General features: G+C 39.5%; 1 protein-coding gene across 2 annotated transcripts in view; it reads left to right on the top strand.

Annotated features, from left to right (window-relative positions):
• Positions 1-14022, top strand: part of strn3 (striatin, calmodulin binding protein 3) — a 45540-nt gene that overhangs the window by 23763 nt on the left and 7755 nt on the right. Inside the window, exons 2-9 of one of the 2 annotated variants that reach the window (XM_056234054.1) lie at positions 2721-2824; positions 3293-3366; positions 3518-3596; positions 3750-3926; positions 4030-4168; positions 4270-4411; positions 13266-13402; positions 13748-13923. In XM_056234054.1, the coding sequence (XP_056090029.1) occupies positions 2721-2824; positions 3293-3366; positions 3518-3596; positions 3750-3926; positions 4030-4168; positions 4270-4411; positions 13266-13402; positions 13748-13923 (1028 nt within the window). Of the gene's footprint in view, positions 1-2720; positions 2825-3292; positions 3367-3514; positions 3597-3749; positions 3927-4029; positions 4169-4269; positions 4412-13265; positions 13403-13747; positions 13924-14022 lie in introns of both variants that reach the window. The other variant, XM_056234053.1, reaches the window with a different exon arrangement.

The following is a 14022-nucleotide window of genomic DNA, read 5'->3' as shown; positions in this document are numbered from 1 at the left end:
TTAAAGCTTGGCGAGCCGAGCAATTAGTAACACTGGTCTATATTGTTTTAATGCACGGTGAGGAGGAGAGTTTGAGTGGCCAAAGACTCCAAGGATCCCAGATGGAGAATTACAGAGATTAGTTGAGCCTTGGGGTAAAAAAAAAAATCAAAACAACTAGGGATGGCCCGATACCGATACTGGCATCGGGGATCGGGCCGATACTGTCCTAATATACTCGTACTCATAAAAATTCACCGATACCACGTACATTTTGCAAAACGAAACTGGCCGCCGCGAGTGCTTTGTCGAGGTGAACTGAGGCATAGGAAAGTATGATGTCGGCGGTTTGGGCTCATTTCAAGATAAGGGATGATGACAACAGCAAGGCAGACTGTGAGTTATGTTCAGCTAAGGTGTCGAGAGGGGGGAAAGAACATCGTTTAACACCAGCAATCTAATTAAACATCTGAAGACGCATCATAGATCTGATGACCGAGCGCGCGCGCGGGCGGTAATGCACTCACTCTGTGTGTGCGGGTGCGGGAGAATAAAACGATTCGCGGGACTCCCGCAAACTAGAAATATCTATGAATAAAACATAAAAACTAAAAGATTTTTATTCATCTCTTGCAGAAAAGCAACAAGAACAACTACAACAAAATAGAAACGATTTACAGGACAGAGTTTCTATTCATAACATGGTTACAGCGTTGAGCGATGTAGCCAATCACAGACATATGTGTTGATTTCTGGAACGCAATGGCCAATCAGAAGCATTTAAGATAGACTCCCCTCACCGCTCAAAACGGACTTTTTTGTTCAGTGCTGAATTCTGTATGCTGGCAAATCCTCTAATTATAACAAACAAAGTGTGGATATTATGAAAGATTGATTGTGCAGTCAGCTTCATTGATAATAACAGAGTTGTGTGAGATCGCGATGAACTGTCAGCTTTTAGGATTTATTAAGGGAGCGCACTTTGCGCGCATTCAGTCATGCCAGACCATGCACGCAGTAGCCTGCTTGCTTTTATGTTAAATTAACAGTGGTTTGTGTGTTAATACATTTATTATTTTACTAATTTTTATTTATTTTTAGACTTGTTAAAACAAGCAGAGAAGAAAATAAAAAACAGTCTTCTAACCTGTGTTCTAAAATAGTCGTCTTCTTTTCTGGGAGCCTATTACTTTTGCGGTAGAAATATCGGTATCGGTACTCGGTATCGGCAAGTACACAAATGTAAATACTCGTACTCGTATCGGTTTGAAAAAAAATGGTATCGGGCCATCCCTAAAAACAACCCATACATCACCACATGCTGTTTGGGAGGGTTTCAAGAAAAATCCTCCTCGCTCATCCAAAAACAAACTCCAGCATATTCTGTGGTCAGACACGACTGGAACTTCAAATGGGATGAGGTTCTATGGTCAGATGAAACTGAAAAAAGTGCTTTTTGGCACCGAACCCTAACAGATAAAAATTACACCATGCCCACAGTTAAATATACAGAAACATGGCATTATGGATTCTAGCAAATAGCAACAGATAAAAAATCAACCTGATGGCCTCTGCTAGAAATCTTAAAATGGGCCATGGTTGGATCTTCCATCAGGACAACAATCCAAAACAAAAATCTAAATCAACACAAAAATTGATTTCCCCCCCCCCGATTCAATTAATTTACTTCAATAAAAGGTTGGAGTTTTGAATGAAAGATCAAAAGGATAAACAATACAGATTTATTTTTACTGCCATCTTTGATCATATTTACCAGGGGTGCCAATAATTATGACCACAACTGTATGTGAGTTTGTGTATCAGACGAAACCGTGCCATTCTTTCACACGCAGAGACATGCAGAAATCACTTATTAACGACATGCACTGACTGGCTGTTGTTGCGTTTATTTCTGCTGTATGACAGCCTGAAATTAACAGAGCTTATTAAATGCTAGGTTTCTTTCTGTCATCATGCAGTTTAGGAAAATAGTGCTCATCGAATTGTAAATGACAAGCCCACCTCACCTTCCCTGTTTCTACGAAAATTGCACAGGATGTCCTCCTAGTTTACCTGCCAAACAAACAAGGTTGTCATGAGAGCCTGCAAGATCTCTTTTTCTCCAGGAAGGTTGAGGGTTTTGGTTGTCTATAAATACCCCCTCCCTTTGCCTCCTCTCATTCACTTCCTGGCCTTTAACAGGGGTCAAGTTGCACAGCTGCTCTCATTTGCTAATGTTAACCTGCTCTGTAGAGCTCTGTTCCTCTGGGCAGTCGCCTGCCAGTGGCCTTGTGTTGGTTCCTCTTTAGAAAATAAGAGATCTGTGGGGGGTTTTTTGGTGGCGGGGGGGAGAGATTACCCAGCGCATCTCACATCCAATCAAACACGAGTCTGGGTTCAATTCAGACTGATTTGCCAATCGTTTTCAGAAAAGAACTGCACCATTCAAATAATTCGCTCACAAATACATGTTTTGCTAAATCCTTTTTGTATGATGTCAGTTAGGACATCGCTATTTATTAGTCTATATATATATATATATATATATATATATATATATATATATATATATATATATATATATATATATATATATATATATATATATATATGTATATATTGTTTCAGTGCCAAGTCTTTCTTGCTCATTACATACAATTCACAAGCTGACAACTCAGCTAAAATATCTAAACACTGGTTTAACCTGTCACATGTCTTCATGACCTGCTTTTGTCTTCCAGGCCCGAATAGCGTTCCTCCAAGGAGAAAGAAAGGGTCAAGAAAATTTAAAGAATGACCTTGTTAGAAGAATAAAAATGTTAGAATATGCATTAAAGCAAGAAAGGTTTGTAATGTTTTTTTTTTCTTACATTGCATTTTTTTTAACACTTTACAATAACGTTTCATTTGTTAACATTAATATTTTAATTAACATGAACTAAACATGATACTTAATGTATTTGTAATCTGTATCTGTAATCTTTAAGGTTAGTTTATAAAAATCCAGCTGTTTGTTTGTTCATGTTACTTTACAGTGCATTAATTAATGTTAACAAATACAACTTTTGATTTTAATAATGTATTAGTAAATGTTGAAATTAACATTAACAAATATTAATAAATGCTGTAGAAGAGCATTTCATTATTAGTTCATGTTAACTAATGAAACCTTATTAAAAAGAGTTACCATTATTTTTAATGTATTCTTAATCCTTTTTAAATGTTATGATAAAAAAGTCATTTCATTTGTAAATGTATTCATAAAAAATATATATATTTTTGTATTTTAACAAATTATTTCTTCCATTACCAGAGCAAAATACCATAAATTAAAATATGGGACAGAACTAAATCAAGGTGAAGTAAAAATGCCTAGCTTTGAATCAGGTAAGAGGATTCAACCTACTTTTGAAAATGTGTATATAAACTACCGTTCAAAAGTACTTCCCCTACATTTTTGAATGGTACTGTGAATGTCTGTGTATAGATTTTGTTCAAGGTTCACTGATGTGTTTTTTTGTTTTGTTTCTTAAAGAAGATACCAAAGAAACAGAGGTCTCTGCTATACCTCAGAACAGCCAGTTAACGTGGAAACAGGGAAGGCAACTCCTCAGACAGTAAGTTAGCCTTGAGTCATTATGTTTTTGTGAATGACACTTCCTCTGTGGGTGTGACAGTATTAGTCCTGCTAAGAAAGTTCATGGACTATTTCTATCACCTGAATGTCTGAGCTGTGTTCTGAATCTCTTTACACATCTGTCTTTTTCAAGATATCTTCAGGAAGTAGGTTATACGGACACAATACTGGACGTTCGGTCGCAGAGAGTTCGGTCGTTACTGGGGCTGTCCGGCTCAGAGCAAAACGGTTCTGTGGAAACCAAGAACCTAGAGCAAATTCTCAATGGAGGAGAGTCTCCAGCCAAAAGAAAGGGACAAGATATGAAAAGGTACAGATTTTTCTTGATTTATTTGGTCCAATTCAACTGGAAGATTAATATAAACAGTTAAAAAAAAATTCAAACATTTCTAATGTTGCTTTTGGTTCAACAGGAATCCAGAGGTTCTGGAGACATTTAATTTTTTAGAAAATGCTGACGATAGTGATGAAGAGGAATATGATGAGGGTGACATAATGGAGGACGTGCCTGACAGGAGCGATAAACGCAGAATAAAAAAACATAAAATTAAGGTGTGCAACAGTTTTAGTGGTAATTGGCGTGAATTATATAATGATCTTCCTCAGTATAGATTGTCTGTGTAAAATAGCCTATAACTTGACTACTTTTCCAGATAGGAAATGAAGGTTTGGCTTCTGACTTGCCGGATGACCCCGACACAGAGGAGGCACTGAAGGAGTTTGACTTCTTGGTGAATGCAGAGGATGGAGAAGGTGCCGGGGAGGCTCGGAGTTCAGGAGACGGCACAGAGTGGGGTAAAATAATACTCGCCAAACTCAAATAGTCGATTTTATTATCATTAATCATGATAAAAATAGGCCACATCGCTTGAGATTCTTCAAAGATTTGAGTGTGATGATTGAATAATACGGTGGCCCAGTAGTGCACAACACAACGAAGTTTAAAAAGTAGTGCTGTCAAACGATTAAAATAGTTAATCGTGATTAATCGCATTAATGTCATAGTTAACTCCATACCTGTCAAGTTTTGGATTTGAAAATAAGGGAAATTTTCCGGCACCCACTGCGAGCAGTCCCACCACCCCAACCAAGCTCCAGTATCCCTTACATTTTAAGACAGGTGTTATAGCCTAAATGAAAACACACACACACACATACATATATAGGCCTATATGTATGGTATATAGGGTATATATTAAGAGCATTTATTTAAAGGCTTATTTGCATATTTTCTGTTCATTTAACATTGCTTGTCTTTACATTTACATTTTATTTTCATTCCACACATTATTTTCATTTCATATTACTTTTCTTTTACAGTTTTTCTTTTCATTTCACATAACTTTTCTTTACTCTTTTAGTGAGTTATTGAACAAATTTGTTGCAGACTTTGCATTAACTGTTTTGGAAGGAGTGTATTTGTGGGCTGGGCCAGAGTGGTTCATTTTACATTCAGAGTAGAGCAAACAGTTCTGTTGTCTAACGTCATCCTATTCTCTGTAACAATCTTTCGTACCATGCTAAACACCCTTTCTCGTGCTGACATACATCATTCCTTCCCCGTGTGAGATGCTAAAGTCGCAGTTACAAAACTAACAAAACGCGTGACTGTCCCCCACCCTGCTCCTCTTCAGAAAAGTAAATTCGCTATCCCATTGATCGCGGTATTTAGCACATGAGGGTTTTGGTTTTTTGACAGGAGTGCCTTGCTCTATAGCGTCCATCATCCGTCTCTGTTTTTGTTTGTTTTTTGTTTCCCCCACGTTGTCACTCATCATCTGACCACTAACCTCGCGACAACTGCCACCTACAGTAGGCCCTAGCTGTAGTTATCGCGAGGCTAGTGACAGAGCTCAGATTGGGAATGTTTTTTTTTTTTTACTCCGCCTGGGGTATTATTATTTTTCAATAACGCAGGTTAAAATACGGGAGATTTATGGGAAAATCCTAATACGGGAGGACGGCGGGAAAGAAGGGTAAAATACGTGACTTTCCCGGCTAAAACGGGATACTTGACAGGTATGGTTAACTCGCGATTAATCTCAATTAAACGCACATTTTTATCTATTCTAAATGTCTCTTGATTTCTTTTTGTCCCATTATTTTTTCTAATTTTAATGCTCTTATCAACATGAAAAAGTGGATCGGCTTGCTTTGTGCAAATGTTTTTTATTGAAAACAACATTGGCATACTGTGTTCAATTTCACACTAACGTTCTCACTTGGAGCAAATAATCTCTCACACAATGTAACACTGTCCATCAATAAAAGGGTGAAAGAAATACTGACGAGGTCCTGATATTGACGAGGGGGTGGAGAATTCGCATCAGCTGTGTGTGTGTTTGGCCATCAAGTGGTATTTCAGACTGGACGTGCTGCGATGATGATAGCTCAGTTCACAAACACACAGATCACTTTGGTCTTGTCAATGACAGGGAACTACACTGCGACCAAAATGGTCGCATATGCGACCTTTTGAAATGCCATTGCGACCCTAATTTTTAATGGGTCGCAAATGTATCACCGTTTGATTATTTTTGTACCTATATGTTTTAGGCAATATGCTATGATTTACTATGAGCATTTATTAAAACAGAAATGTGTATTTTAAGAATACGTTTTATAACGTTCTCTGAGCATTCAACACATCAAGTTGGCTTCGCGCTTGTTTAACTGAGAGAACGAGAGAGAGTGAAAGCCGCGCGCGCGCACTCTCTCGCCGTCTTCACACTGTCTTGCTCTCTCTCCCGCCCTCGCTCATATTAATGAATTGAGTTGACTGAATATCTTTGAGAATACACGATGGTATTTTTTTCCTGAACTACCACTGGTTGTGAATTGTGCTAAAATAACGTTGCCTCATCTTCTCTGAAAAGCTTTCCACACAAATATGACATAAACCACACTTTCAATAAACAAAACAAAAAAATCTATCTAGTGATGAAATGTTTTCTGTGTTGAGAGTGAGACAAATCTTGTGCGATGTCCTAAACTGCCTGGATAATCACACAACGTGTGCCGTGGTCCGTTAATGACACGTCCGATTCGCGAACTAATATGACTCCTTTGAACCGATTCACTTTAATGAATGGTTAAAACAACTGATCTGTCCAACACTGAACTCAAGAGACATAAATCAGAAACACTTTACAATAAGGTTCCATTTATTAAAGTCTAGTTAACTACATTAAAACATTCTATTAATATTAGTTTCTATGTGGATTTACTCCATGACAAAACCACCCCAGTCATTCTAGAATGATTCATTCTTTCCAAATAGAGCTTTTTGTTTGAAATTGTTTTTATATCGCAATATATATCACAGAAAAATCAAATATCGCAATGTCATTTTTTACCAATATCGTGCAGCCCTACTGTAAATTCTGTGGGCCTTCAGGACTGTCCAAATTTGTAACTGCGTCAAAACAATTCAAACACAAATCATTGAAGCTTCACTATGACAGTATGAAGCACGCGAAGTGGATTATATTTATTTTATTTTTCCTTAAGAGTTCAGAAGTCTACCCATCTGTGCCTGCAATAGCATGTTGAAATCCAAAAGAAATTCATTTAGCACTTTATTGTGTAGGCCTACTGTATTTTCTATTGCAGTAAATCTATCCCAACCAATTTTAAAGAAAACAAGAAGGCATTTGGTTTAAAAGATGGCAAGTAAAATAAAAAGCACATCTGTATGCAATACAGTTTCATTATTGGTCATTATTATCCAGAGTAGCTTACTATAAATAATTTGTGCGACCAAATCATGTTTTGCGCTAGTAACTGAAAAAGTAAGTAGCGCAAGTGCCACCAGTGGAAAATGTTAGTGTAGTTCCCTGCAATGAGACCATTTGGCAACTTTTTAAAAGTAAACTTTTTTTTAATTCAGAATCTTATTGGCATCCATTTCGGCGTCTCTCGCTCGTCATCCACTCAAAACGTAACGTTAACCTACCGTATTTTCCGCACTGTAAGGCGCACTTAAAAGCCTTTATTTTTCTCAAAAAACGGCAGTGCGCCTTATAATCCGGAGTGCCTTATATATGCGCCGGGCGACTTACGCCACTATCTGCCAATGGATCGTGGATGCCTGGGCTGATATATCAGTCTCAACTGTGATCCGAGCTTTCACGAAGGCAGGAATAATCTCTTTATTCAGCCAGCTTACATACCCGTATTTACTTCCTGTTTTCGGCCGAAGTCCACTCGACAAGATTGTCGAGTTCCCGCGCGCGCGATCAAACCTCCTCCGTGTGGTCAACATCTGATTCGGATGAACTATCCATTTGAGCTGATATTAGCCCCGTTCACACTACACGCGACCAAGCGACGCGATACCATTCATTTCAATGGGGAGCTGGCGATTTCCGGCGACACGCGCGACAGCGACCGTTGGCCACCGGATGGGGCGTGTCTGGCGACGCGACAAAGTTGAGATCTGTTTAACTTTATGCAAATGAGGAGCGACTTTCGGGAGCGACAACCAATAGGAGCGGAGCGCGTATGATCCTTCTCCACATCATTGGATGTCATTCATAAAGGCAACCAGTAGTGGGAACTCCCACTAGCGACCTCATCGCCAGCCACTGGCGACATGCAGCGACAAAGTCGCTTGTAGTGTGAACGGGGCTATTCTCAGAACACCACACAGCACCGTCATCGGCTGACAGTCTGAGTCTCCACTGTTGCTTAGTTACCAATGATCGCGCGCGCGCACTCGATAATCGCCTACTGTGGACTTCGACCGAAAACAGGAAGAAAATACGGGTGTGTGAGCTGGCTGAATAAACATAATTTTTATTCATATCTTTCACATTTACTGCAGTCAGATTCACCGTGTTCACTCACATGGCTGTGCACTTGTAATGACACATTAAGGTTGTTAAGAGGCTAAAAGCAGGTTTAGAACTTGTCCCGTTTAAGTCAACAGGGTGCAAATTTTAAAAAGAGGATTACACGGTGTAGGCAACACCGGTTAATAAAGTTTGACTTTATCTGACTGTTTTGTTGACATTCCCTTTAGCACATCTAGTGGATGCATAACGCAAACCCAGTCAAACGTTTGACTGCAGTATCTTATGCGCCTTATAATCCGGTGCGCCCTATATATGAAAAATGTTCTAAAATAGGTCATTCATTGAAGGTGCGCCTTACAAACCGGTGCGCCTTATAGTGCGGAAAATACGGTACTATTTGGCCGGCCCGCAACAAGTGTGTTTCAGGTCTAGCTAGATCCGGTGCTTTCAGACAGGACCCGGAATGCGTGGCGCTACGCCAGTTTTCAAAACTTTTTGGATGCCAAAAAGTTTCTATTGGCCGCGCTGGTAATCGTCACAGCGGCAAAAGTTGAACTATTTAGAATTTTGACCGCGGTGTGCGCGCCGCTGCTCTTGCGCTTTGGTCGACGAAGCAACAAAACGTCCTCACGCGGCGCAAGCCATTGAAATCAATGGGTTTCATAGCGCAGCGCCACGCATGCCGCGTCCTGTTGCAAAAGCATGTGAAAAAAAAAACTACAAAGTTTGCTAGGCATAAAAAAATTAATCGCGTTAAAATGGGTTTGCGTTAACGCCGTTAATAACACGTTTAACTGACAGCCCTATTAAAAAGCAAACATAAGTTCACAACACAACGAAATTAAGCCACAACACAACAGAAACAAATGAGCCGCAACACAACGGAAAATGTACAACACAACGGAAATAAGCCACAAGACAACGGAAAATGTACAACACAACGAAATAAAGCCGCAACACAACGGAAATGCTCCCAACCACTAGAAGGCGCTCGGAGCGCCATAAAGTTAGTTTTCCTTGCCATTGTTCTATAGAGTCGGCAGTCTAAAAAATATATCAACACCACGATTAGTTTTAACAGTATGTAGCTAACCATTGTATATCGACATTTATTAATTCAAAATCACATACATCCATTATAGCTGCATATTTATACTCTAGAACAGGGATGGGCAACGTTGGTCCTGGAGGGCCACTGACTGTCCTACAGAGTTTAGCTCCAACCCTGAGAAAATCACCTGCCTGTAACTTTCTAGTAACTTTCTTAGCTTGTTCAGGTGTGTTTGATTAGCGTTGAAGCTAAACTCTGTAGGACAGTGGCCCTCCAGGACAGAAGTTGCCCATCCCTGCTCTAGAATGCTTTGACGTGCTACCAGTGCATGATGCCAAAGGGAACGTCTGCCAATTCCTCCAAATTGTTAAAACGTATAATTTGTATTAATTAAAATTACTTTTAACATTCAGAAACAGACATGCTCAAAATCCAAAGCTTGATTGTATTGGTAGTAGACTGACTTACTAAAGGTGACTTTTTTCCAATACCTCCCTTCATGTATTTACAGTAAACAATTATTTTATAGGAAATTTCTGTATTATAATAAAAGGTTTTTTGTGTGTAAAATGTTTCAAAGGTTCAAACCAGACTGACTTACAACAGGTGAAATTGTGCCAATAGCTCCCTGTATGCACAGTACACAATTTGTTTTTTATAAAAACATTAGGCCTACTGTAATTCACCTAAAGGTTTTTTTTTTTCATGTGCCAAAGCTTATGGTAGGTTCCTAGTGACCAGACTGAGCTATTACAGGTGAAATTGTGCCAATACCTTCCTGTAATTCTGCAATTCACCAAATGGTTTTTATTTATTTTTATTTATCAAATTATATTGTAATAAATTTGCAGACGTTCCCTTAGAGATCATGCGCTGTGGTAGCGCATCAAAGCATTCTCAAGTATAAATACCCAGCTATAATTCATGTAGGTGATTTTGAAGTAATATTTTATGTCGCTATACAATGGTTACATACTGTTAAAACTAATCGTGGTATTGATATATTAAGACTGCTTACATATTGATATATGTAAGCGTTTCCGTTGTGTTGCGGCTTTATTTCGTTGTGTTGTACATTTTCCGTTGTGTTGTGGCTTAATTTCATTGTGTTGTGAACTTATGTTTGCTTTTTAAATTTCGTTGTCTTGTGCACTACTGGGCCACCGTAGAATAATGACCTCAGGTCTGTTATTGTGTAGGGTTAAAATAAGTAATGCAATTAAAGGACTAGTTCACCCAAACAAGAATATTTTGTTGTCATTTACTCGCCCTCATGTTGTTCCAGCCCTGTTTTTTTTTATCCCATGAAACAGAAAGAGATGTTTGGCAGAATTTCCACAGTGAATGGTGATTTATACTGAAACAATCCAATACGGACATAAATGCCCTGTTTACACCTGGTATTAAGATGCATTTTGGTCGATCGGATCACAAGTGGATGACGCTAAATACAGGTGTACACTTTCGACTTCCAGAGGTAGTCTAAAATGCATTCGACCGGATGGCTTTCGTAGTGTGAACACTCATGTGGTCGAATGCATTCAAACAGCCACAAAAGACCGCCTGCTCTCCACCTACTGACTAATGCATAAACATTATGGGGCGTGCTAGCCAGACGGGATTTAAACTTTGTGCATGGTACGTTTTTCGTTTTCAGCCGACAATGTTCTTTCACCATTTCTGATCGTAAAACGAATCGTAAGGAATTGAGCAGTTTGGTCAAAATTTTCTGAAGAGACACATTCACTTCATATGCTGATTTTTTTTTTTTGTATGTCCATTAAAGCGCAAGAAGACGTGAAAGAGAGCTCAATTCAGCATTCGCATGCTGTCTGAGACACTTCGGATCTGTGTGTGCACAAAACTTCTCACCCAATTGAATTGAATTCTCTTTTGCATCTTCATGCACTTGAATACTTAAATTGGCAAAGCTTAAAAACACATGCAAATGATAAACTTTCGTGATAAACTGGACAGATCAGGAAAGTGACAGTTGCGTCAACTGTCCCAAGTGACTTTTACGCTGGCCCCGGGCCATCACAGTAATAATCCGCAGAACCATACGTCACAGCAGTCTGAGAACAGCAGCGCCAGGACAGCAGTCTCACACTGGTGTTGGGGTGGAGCTTATAGCGTCATTAAGGGTAGGTTTAGTGGTTGGGGCGGTGTACGTGATCCGCAGGACCATTATTTCCGATATTTTCCTTTATAGAAATCGCTTTTTAAGGACTACAACAAACGGCTGGTAGGGACTACAATAAGCTTCTTCACGGGTTAGTGACATCACTAACCCTAAAATTTACATAAACCCCGCCCCCCGGAACGTGATTTACAGATTATCATGACAGAATATGCTAATCAATAACTAGAAGATATTTAACCCCTTTGTCCGACTCCAGTTTGAACATAAAAGGCTACAAGTTTTTGAAGTAATCGGTGCGTGTCTGTGTGAGGTAATTGGAGCTGCTAACACACATAAGCTCTTGAAGCTCCGTCCTCTGTGCCGGGAGCAGCAGCTCATTTGCATTTAAAGGGACAGACACAAAAACGACGTGTTTCTGCTCACCCTCAAAAAGTGACAATTTGAACATGCTATAAAAAATATCTGTGGGGTATTTTGAGCTAACTTCACTTACACACTCTGGGGACATAAGACTTATTTTGCATCTTGTGAAAAGTGCATTATAGGACCTCTTTAATATCAAACACGTCCCACAGTTTAGAAACGATAGACTGCATTTTACAATACTCACTTTTTTGGCTGATTTGGATGTTAAGTTTGGGCATTTAGAGAGGAACAAAAGTGCACCGCTGTGAAGGAAAGGAAGGTGCGCTGGACGGAATGCTGCAGCAGCACAATAATCGTTTTATCTTGATTAACTTGTTTTCATAATCGTTGGAAGCCAAAACCAAACAATTAATCACACAGCCCTAATATGGGTCCAGAAGACTAGAAATGTAGAGCACGAGAGATGGTACTTCATTAGTAAAAATCACCATCCACTTTTAATATATGGAGATAAGCTGCTCTGAAATACTGCATGTAGTTTTTTTTTTTTTTTTTTTTTAATACAAAAGAAATTATAAAAAAAATGTTTTGGGGGGTGAACGTGCATGCGTGTCTTTTGTATGTGCTTTGTGGCACACGCTGGCCCTGCAGTGGAATCTTAATTAGGCCTGTTGCTGCATCAGCATTCCTGACAGCTTCCAACACAAGAGATTCTCTCTCTGCTCCGACCAGAGCCAGCTGGGTCAAACACATCAGCCCATTACATCCGTCCCACACCCTTCTGCTTTCTTTATCTCTGCCTCTTTCTGTCTTACTCTCTTCTGTCTATTCTGACCCACTTCTTAACTAAAGATTATGTAAATGTAACCATAAATAGGACATGTATTTTTGGTAAAGAAGTATAAGTGTGTGCGTGCGTTGCAAAGAAGAGAATAAGTTTATTTGGCTACTTATTTGTTTACCCTGAAACTTACCTCAGTTTTTGAAACCGAATATTGAGGTTATCCATTTACTTATTCATAACATACCCATACATATGTCGCATAACCTGCTTTTCGGAATACCCTCCTGAGGTACCACAGGCTGGTGTCAAATTAAAGCTAAAATTTACATTGATCCAACCCGTATTATTCACTCTACTTTGTTTCATTTTGTGTTATAACACCACACAGTTGTTCTGGTGTTGACCTGCTGGTGTTTGTTTTTAAAACAGTCTATAGCTTAAGCCCTGTTTTTTTTTTACTCCAAGGTGTGGCACCTTGTTTACTGGGCCCTTCTCTTTCCTATTCTTAGCTGAGCCTCTGCCATTCACGCCTGGTGGGGGCAAGTCCTTTATCATGGGCTCTGATGACATGTTGGAAAGTGTGCTGGGCCTGGGAGACCTCGCAGATCTGACTGTGTCCAATGACGAGGCTGAATACAGCTATGATGTAAGTATGACACAGACTGCATTCTGTGCAGACTGCAAAAAAAAAAAAAGGGAAAAAAAAGCCAAGGTCTTTTCCCTGCTCAATTTTTAAATGCAGTCTGTATTGTGTTAACCGTCAGTTAAGAGTTATATAAAAACAGCCCGTCATGTTTACTCAAATGTCATGTACCTATATTAGTTTCATTCTGGATAAAGGTTACTTGTCCACGCTGGTGTGGTTTGCTGTGTGCTCAAATAGGACAACTATCCTAATGCCTTGCAGTCAGTCGACCTGCAATTTCCAGGTTTCATTTCACAGTTGTTAAAATGCCTCTGCAACGGCCCCTCCCCCACTCTCTATTTTTAGTTGCCAGCCAATAAGGATGCATTCAGGAAGACATGGAATCCCAAATATACCCTGCGAAGCCACTTTGATGGAGTGCGGGGCCTGGCCTTCCATCCTGTGGAACCGGTGTTGGTCACAGTCTCAGAAGACCACACCCTCAAACTGTGGAACCTCCAGAAGACCGTTCCTGCCAAAAAGTAAGTTCTTACTGTGGCTTTTCAAGGAAAGGAATGTCCTGGGATTAGGCATGCAACAGTATAACATTTTCATTAGGGTTGGGCATCGAGAAACGGTTC

This window comes from Rhinichthys klamathensis, unplaced genomic scaffold (assembly GCF_029890125.1).
Source record: "Rhinichthys klamathensis goyatoka isolate OS25496 unplaced genomic scaffold, OSU_Roscu_1.1 h1tg000387l_1, whole genome shotgun sequence".
In the NCBI taxonomy this organism is placed as follows: Eukaryota; Metazoa; Chordata; class Actinopteri; order Cypriniformes; family Leuciscidae; genus Rhinichthys; species Rhinichthys klamathensis.
The sequence above is the reverse complement of the archived record's forward strand: the minus strand, read 5'-3'. Positions and strand labels throughout refer to the sequence as shown.